Raw genomic sequence first — 7947 nt, 5'->3', positions numbered from 1 at the left:
CAGTTCACTGAGGCGCTACAGCGATCACTCCACATTAAACAGCGCCAAAACGGCATTTATTGTTTGAATACTGCAATACAATGGACAGAATTTGAAATCTGAGACTGTTTCATATTAAAAGTACCAAAGTACAATGCTTATTGCGATTTATTGGTTGGGAGGTGCCCTTCAACACTCCGTCCATTAACTGAAAACAGGCTAGAATAATCGATTCTTGGGATTTAAGAATCGATATCGTTCCGTAAAAATGAGAATCGATTAATATCGAGATATTGATATTTTTTACCCAGCCCTAATGATCAGTAATGATGGTGTTGTGCGCAGGTCCTGATCAAGCCCAAGCCCATGGCGTTTCAGACGGCGCTGGTGAGTGAACAGACCCGTCAGCTGGTGAGCGAGACGCTGCAGCAGGTCTCACGCAGCGCCGGATCCGGCCAGGACGACTTGTCCTCGTATACGGAGAGCAGCCCGGTGTCGTCTGACAGCACTCACGGTCAGCACACGTAGATCACGCGCTTCAGTGTGGACTCACCAGTGCATCTCATGTGGACATGACTCAATGAGTCTTAAAGGGATAGTTCACACAAAAATGATTCATCTTCGTTTACTCAAAAGCGAGTCGTCATTTACTCTCCTTCAGGATTTTGAAAACCTTGTATGAGTTTGTTTCTTCTGCTGAACACAACACAAGAATGTGTTCAACCAATCAGTTGTCGGTCCCCATTGACTTCCATAGTATTTTTTTCCATACTGTGGAAGTCGATGGGAAATATCTTCTTTTGTGTTCAGCAGAAGAAAGAAACTCATACAGTGAGTAAATATGTATCCCTGCAGCACAAAAGCAGTGTTAAGTCGCTGGGGTATATTTGTAGCAATAGCCAACAATACATTGTATGGGTCACAATTATACATTTTTCTTTTATGCCAAAAATCATTAGGATATTAAGTAAAGATCATGTTCCATGAAGATATTTTGTATGTTTCCTACCGTAAATATATCAAAACTTAATTTTGATTAGTAATATGCATTGCTAAGAACTTCATTTGAACAACTTTAAAGATGATTTTCTCAATATTTAGATTTTTTTGCACCCTCAGATTCCAGATTTTCAAATATTGTCCTATCCTAACAAACCAGACATCAATGGAAAGCTGATTTATTCAGCTTTCAGCTGATGCATACATCTCAATTTCAATTGGTTTTGTGCTCCAGGGTCACATATAGTCAGAATTTTCATGTTTGGATGAACTATCCATTGCAGTTTAAAGTCTGCATGAAATGCAAATTCACGTTATCTGTTCTCTAAATGCACGTTACTGATCTTAATATGAATGATGAATGAATCATTGTGTTTTCATGCACTGCTCAGTTTTTTGCTCTATATCATGTCTCTTCTTTCAGACTAGTGGAAAGAAAACACCCCAGATACACATTTATCGTTTCTTTTATCGCACTTTATCTATTTGCGTCTCTAGATTTCAATCCACATCTTTAAAGAGTTTTTTCCTCAAACACACACCAGATTTTACAGTTTTATTCCTGTCTATATTCTGAAGGTTTGCTGATATTTCATTCACACTGCACAATTTAGTCCTAAAACCATGGTGGAAATGTTTGTTTTCTGTCAGTTGACACTATTTTCTGATTTATAGAGTGATAGAAAGAGAAATCCAGAATCCCCTCTGGAAAAACCTTTAATAACCTGCCTTTATCCAATCCTCTGGAAATGAGTGCATATTTAATCTGTTGGTGCCTCATTGCATATTAAAACAACATTTCAGAAAACAATTATTTTAATGTACTGCGATTAATCTGCTGATATTTATTAATGTTTTTACCCTAATCACCTGTCGTATCTTGCCTCAAACATTTTTTGACCATGCACTATAACGACAGATTTATGCAGAATCTCTTTAGTCATGTATTCTGCTTAAACCCCGCCCCTTACAGTCCACTTGCATTCAAGCCACGCCCACATTCCAGCATCCAATCAGCATCTCACTCGGCTGTGTGTCAGAACTCTGTGGCTGCTGCAGGCTTTGAGTGTTTAAGTGTGTTCTCTCTCTGTTCAGACGCTCAGCCGGTGGTGCACCTCATCACCTCCAGGGGGCAGGAGTGGACGGAGCAGGAGGTGTCTGTGGAGGCGAGTCCCACCATCATTTACCAGGACATGACGGGAGAGTCTCAGTCGGCCACATCCACCATCAAAGCCCTGCTGGAGCTGCGGCGGACCAGCGGTGTGTGTCTGACCCGCGTATCTGAGCTCCTCTGTCGCACTCCTGCTGAATTAACACGTGTGTGTGTGTGTGTGTGTGTGTGTGTGTGTGATGTTACAGTGAAGGAGAAGAGCGACGCCAAACCACGCCAGCACACCATCGACCTGAGTCACATGGCAGTGCCGATCCCAGTGACGGCGGAGAGGAGACAGTCCCCGGAGCCGTCGGGTCAGAGCGCCGGAGACACGGACACGGTCACTGAATACATCCCCATCGGTAACATCAACACCTCACTCAGCTCAGTCACACTCGAGAAACATCTCATGATGCAGGGTCACTGCGGGTCCTGAAGAAGAAGTCATAAAAACATCATAAATGCACGTTGCAGCCTGAGATATGTGATTTATTTTGAGATGGATGAGTTCGGTCACACAGTATTCATTTTATTTGTGCAGGTCTTAAAGGGAGACTTCTGTCATCCTTTACTCACCCTCAACCTGTGTGTTTAACCAAACAGCTGTTGGTCCCCATTGAGTTCCATAGTATGGAAAAAAAGTACAATGGAAGTCAATGGGTGCCGTCAACTGCTTGGTTATTACCAACGTTCTCATACAGGTTTGGAACAAGTGGAGGGTGAGTAAATGAGGACAAAATGATCATTTTTGGGTGAGCCGTCCGTTTAATAAAGCAATAAACCCCAAGAAGCCGTGGTTTACAGTGAATTTATAACAGCTAAGGGGCGTTGTTAGGTGCGAAGCGGAGTGCCTAAAACCCCCTTAGCTGTTATAAATTCACTGTAAACCACAGCTTCACGGGGTTTATTGCTTTATTATTCCATATATGTAGTAAGGTTTCACAAAATAAAACGGAGCAAATAAAGTGTAATGATATTAATAAAAACAGTATTCTTCCACCAAACAATGTAGCGCCTCAGAAACAGTTGTGGTTGCAACAAAGTGGTTGCCGAGCAACACACAAACGTAAACAAAGGTGTATGTTTGTAGAGTAATTTACAACAGCTTCGAACGCGGCTCAGCCAATCAGAATCAAGCACCGGAACTCTCCGTTTTATATTTAGATTTTAAAGACTTCACTGTGATGTTGCTCTGCTGTTTCAGGTAAAGTGTGTAAGGCTGTGATCGGAGGAGACGTCACTGAGTCCAGCAGCCAGAGTCAATCAGTGTCCTGTCCACCATCAGCAGTGCCGACCACAGCCACACAACCGGTCAGAACCACACAGTCATGTGACCGCATATGTTTGTGCCACTGATTTACACTCCCGCGTCTGACGGGCATAAACGCATTTATACTACAATTACTTTACATGCATTCCTTGAACCATAACCTTGGCATTGAGCTACAGGAATGCATCTAAAACTGCAACAATAATGTTACAAGATTAATGTTTTAAATATGCAAATATTTATGAGAAAAATAAGGAAAATTCACTGGCAATTTTGTACCAGACTTGAAACTTCATGTGCATTATTTCATTAAAAAACAGGCAGAATAAATTAGGGAAACATCTAATTGCAATTATTAAAACAACAATAATTATTATATGTTGATTTTTAATATATGAATATATTATAATAATTATTATTATTATATTAAATAATAATTATTATTATTAAATGGCAAAAAAAATTAAATTATATATATATATATATTGTAATTGCATTGTTGCTATTTAACAATAGTAATAATTGTTATTATAATAACTAAATTATTATTAGAACTAAATTAAATAACTAAATTATTATTATAATAACTAAATTATTATTAGAACTAAATTAAATAACTCAATTATTATTATAATAACTAAATGAATGCTCTGATGCTGCGTTTCATTTATGAGGGGCTGAGGCGTCTTCATTTAGTCTGGCTTTTATGCAGCTTTGCATCTTTACACTGAATTTTAAGCCTTAACTCAGATGTGTAAAGAAGCCTTGTGAGCACCAGAGGGAGCTGTTTACCATCTTAACTAGATTTACTACCAAACTTCACATTGTTCAGTATCAACCAAACAAACCGAACTCTGCTGTCAAATGCACTCTAAACACTGCAGTGTTCAGCACTGTTGAAGGTGTGTGTGTGTGTGTGTGTGTGTGTTTGCGCAGGTGGAGGCGTGTGTGCCGCAGGTGAAGCCGCTGCAGGAGCAGATGGTGGTGGAGGAGGGCGAGCTAGAGGGAGACACTCTGGATCCTCAGACGGGTCTGTTCTACCGCTCGTCACAGCCCAAACCTGCAGCCGGCCCATCTGACACGCCCACTTCCTCTAAGAGGGCGGAGCCTCTCACGCCCCGAGTCTCCGTACAGAGAGCTGCTGCGTCTGCGTCTGCGACGCTCGTCTCCTCGAACCCTCCACACAAACCGCAGCTGCCCAAACTGCAGCAGGCACCCTCCTCACACCACCGGCCCAACACACACACGCAGCTGTCGCAGCCGCCGCCGCTGCAGGCGCATCACCCCGTGTGCTCCAGCAAGACTCCCAGCAGCAGCCAGGTGAGACCAGCGCTGATATTGATCCGTCTCATCCACTGATGTAGATCATCAGGGGACAGTTAATGGTCACATGACATGCATCTAAACAGATAAAACATTTCATCTTTAGTTTTATTTTTTCATTATTATTTCTTTTAATTTTACATTTACATTTTTATAATTTTGTTCATTATTAGTTTTTCAACAATGATAATTGTGACAATTATGATAACTATATTGATAATTGATGATAACTATTGACAATTATGACTATAACTATAATGATGACAATAGCTATGATGATAACTGACACTAGCTAATATGACAACTATGATGATAATTATAATGATAACTGTGATGGTAACTGTATTGTTAACTACGATGGTAATTATAATGATAAATAAAACCTTGTCTATATATTAGCATTCAGACCTGTGGACGATAACTTTGTTTATTAAAACATGCATTGCAGTTTTGTTGTCTGCAGGTTTAAATGCTTGAGTCGTTACCATTATAGTCGTGATGTGGATGTCGTTATTTTCACAGAATATGAATGATAATTAAAACTTTGCTGTTGTCGTGGTGTGGACTCACTCTTAGAGTGATTGTTTATGAAGGTGCTGGTTATGGTAATCGTTCCTGCAGTGACGGTTCTCTGTGTGTGTCTCAGCTGCAGCAGCCGATCATCACGCAGGGAGCGTCCGTCACGAAGATCACGTTCGGCGCTCATCAGTGCCCCCCGGTGTCCAGCAGCGGCGAGGCGTCCGTCAAGCTCCAGCCGGAGTCCAGCTCCAGCGTGACGGCGCCGGAGAAGACCTCCGACATCCTGAAGATCTCCATGATGGAGGCGGAGATCGAGCCCATGGTGGTGGACTCCTCCAGCGACTGCGGCCCGCTGACCAAACCACCGAGCGCCTCGCCGCTCATCAGCAGCTCCAAACAGACGCTCGGCCGCGTCAAGAGTAAAGACCTGGACATCATACAGGTGCTCCTCTCACGCTTCACCTCTGTAGCGCTTCATACAGTACAGATCGTTTCAAAGCAGCTTCACAGGAAAAGAACAGGATCAGTGATGCAGACTTCATCACATATGAGACCAACTCAGGTCAGCTGTAAGCAGTAGTGTCATTATTCAGATCAAGGTAGTGTCAGTGCAATCAAATCAATCATATTACTGAATATCAAGTGTATTTAGACCCAGCTAAGCAAGCCAAAGGTGGCAATAGTAAGAAACCCAAACTCCGTCGTTCTTCTCCAGAACATCTGTTGCGTACAGTCCTGTGAAATCTGTTTTATATTTTCCCAAATTCTGTTATTTATTTTTTTTCTAAATTAAATTTGTTCTGTTTTAATTTTCTGGATTCCATTTTAATGGTTAAATCAAATTTAAAAAATCAAAAAGCTTGTCTAATTAATTGAATTCATAAAAACAACTTAATTTATTCTTTTTTTTTTATTCATAATAAGGCATGAATGCATAAAACATTTTAATTAACTGTTTAATCAAACGAAAATTAAACTATTTTTAATTCTTTAATTTTAAATATTAAATTTTTTGGCAAACAAAGTGCTACACAACAGAGGTTTACTGTTAAAATTAAAACATGATGAAATGTGTGATTTATTTCTTTAAAAAAAAAAAGTTTTAGTAATTATTAAACAAAGTGCTACACAACAGAGGTTTACTGTTAAAATTAAAACATGATGAAATGTGTGATTTATTTCTTTAAAAAAAAAAGTTTTAGTAATTATTTTATTAGTAGTCATACTATTAGAATTATTATTACATTGAGAAATACAATAGTAATATATTTCTGTCATAATTTCTTTAAGTTAAACTAAACTTTTATTTTGGTAGGTTGATGTGAAGAGCTTTAAAGTTGTGTTTGAGTAAATTATTATTAGTATTATTACTACTACTTTGAGAAGTGCATTGTATTGTACAATAGTAATATATTTCTGTCATAATTTCTTCAAGTTGAACCGAACTTTTATTTTGGCGGGTTGTAGTGCAGATCTTTGTGTTTCAGTGTGTGTAGTAGAGCAAACTCGCGCGCACACACACACACACACACACACACACTCGTCCAGACCTGATTCAGTCTACAGACCTGCTTCTGATTTATTCACACAAGATTTATACAGTGGATTCTGCGTTTTCCGCATTGCTGAGGTCATGTGATGTGTGTTTGTGGTCAGGTGATCCCGCAGTACTCCATCATGCCCGACTCCAGCCAATCAAACGTGGTGGTGGAGCCCAGCGGCTTCCTGGAGATCTCCGACTTCACCAGCCAGCGTCTGGACGAGGAAGCTGCCATGGAACAGGAAGTGGACAGCAGCAACGACGAGGGGGCGGCGGCCAGCCCCACAGCTGACCAATCACAGTGAAGCGTGCGGATTTGATTTGTTCAGAGGAGAAAGACCTTCTGTTTGTGCTTCATCACAGCTGTATAGAGAATCATGCAGTGAGTTTGTGCTGTAGAGCGAAACCTTACTTTATGGAGAATCAGATTCCTGATGGAACGATAGGAATGTTTGTGTTGATTTCTACTTAAAGAGACAGTTCACCCAAAAATAATAATTCTGTCTTTGTTTACTGTCCTTCGGGTTTTTCAAACCTGTATGAGGTTCTTTCTTCTGTTGAACACAAAAGAAGATGTTATGAAGAATGCTGGTAAACAAACAGCCATTGGTCCCCATTGACTTCCATACTAGGGAAAAAAATACCATGGAAGTCAATGGCTACCAGCAGCTATTTAAAAAATATGTTGTATGAATTGTTGAACACAGCAGTAGATATTTCATTGGGCCCTAAAAATTTAAATTTGAAGAATGTTAGTAACCAAACAGTTGACGGTAGCCATTGACTTCCATAGTAGGAAAAAAATACAATGGAAGTCAATGGGGTCCAAAATATTCTCTGTCATGTGTAACAATTCATACAAGATGTTCCACAGGATTCAAATCTGAATAGATATTTTGATGAATGTTAGTAACCAAATAGTTGACAGCAGCCATTGACTCCCATAGTAGGGAAAAAATACAATGGAAGTCAATGGGACCAACAGCTGTTTGTTTACCAGCATTCTTCAAAATATTCATACAGTTTTGAAACAACTTGATGGTGAGTGAACGATGACCGAATGATCATTTTTGGGTGAACTGTCCCTTTAATTTATAGTTTGAAGTAGAGCTGATGGACTGGAAGCTTCCAGATGATGATGATGATGATGAGTGCTGCTTCATC

At 40.1% G+C, this 7947-nt stretch overlaps 1 protein-coding gene across 1 annotated transcript in view; it reads left to right on the top strand.

Annotated features, from left to right (window-relative positions):
* LOC107747365 (BRCA2-interacting transcriptional repressor EMSY-like) overlaps positions 1 to 7364 on the top strand; it is a 20305-nt gene extending 12941 nt beyond the window's left edge. Inside the window, exons 12-18 of the mRNA XM_016561833.1 lie at positions 325 to 493; positions 2074 to 2238; positions 2338 to 2493; positions 3336 to 3442; positions 4338 to 4721; positions 5371 to 5685; positions 6900 to 7364. Of these exons, the coding sequence (XP_016417319.1) occupies positions 325 to 493; positions 2074 to 2238; positions 2338 to 2493; positions 3336 to 3442; positions 4338 to 4721; positions 5371 to 5685; positions 6900 to 7088 (1485 nt within the window). The 3' untranslated portion in view covers positions 7089 to 7364. The remainder of the gene's footprint in view (positions 1 to 324; positions 494 to 2073; positions 2239 to 2337; positions 2494 to 3335; positions 3443 to 4337; positions 4722 to 5370; positions 5686 to 6899) is intronic.
* Positions 7365 to 7947: the final 583 nt, after the last annotated feature.

This window comes from Sinocyclocheilus rhinocerous, unplaced genomic scaffold (assembly GCF_001515625.1).
Source record: "Sinocyclocheilus rhinocerous isolate Xijiao unplaced genomic scaffold, SAMN03320098_v1.1 scaffold1220, whole genome shotgun sequence".
Classification (NCBI taxonomy): domain Eukaryota; kingdom Metazoa; phylum Chordata; class Actinopteri; order Cypriniformes; family Cyprinidae; genus Sinocyclocheilus; species Sinocyclocheilus rhinocerous.
This window is presented reverse-complemented; position numbering and strand designations above follow the sequence as displayed.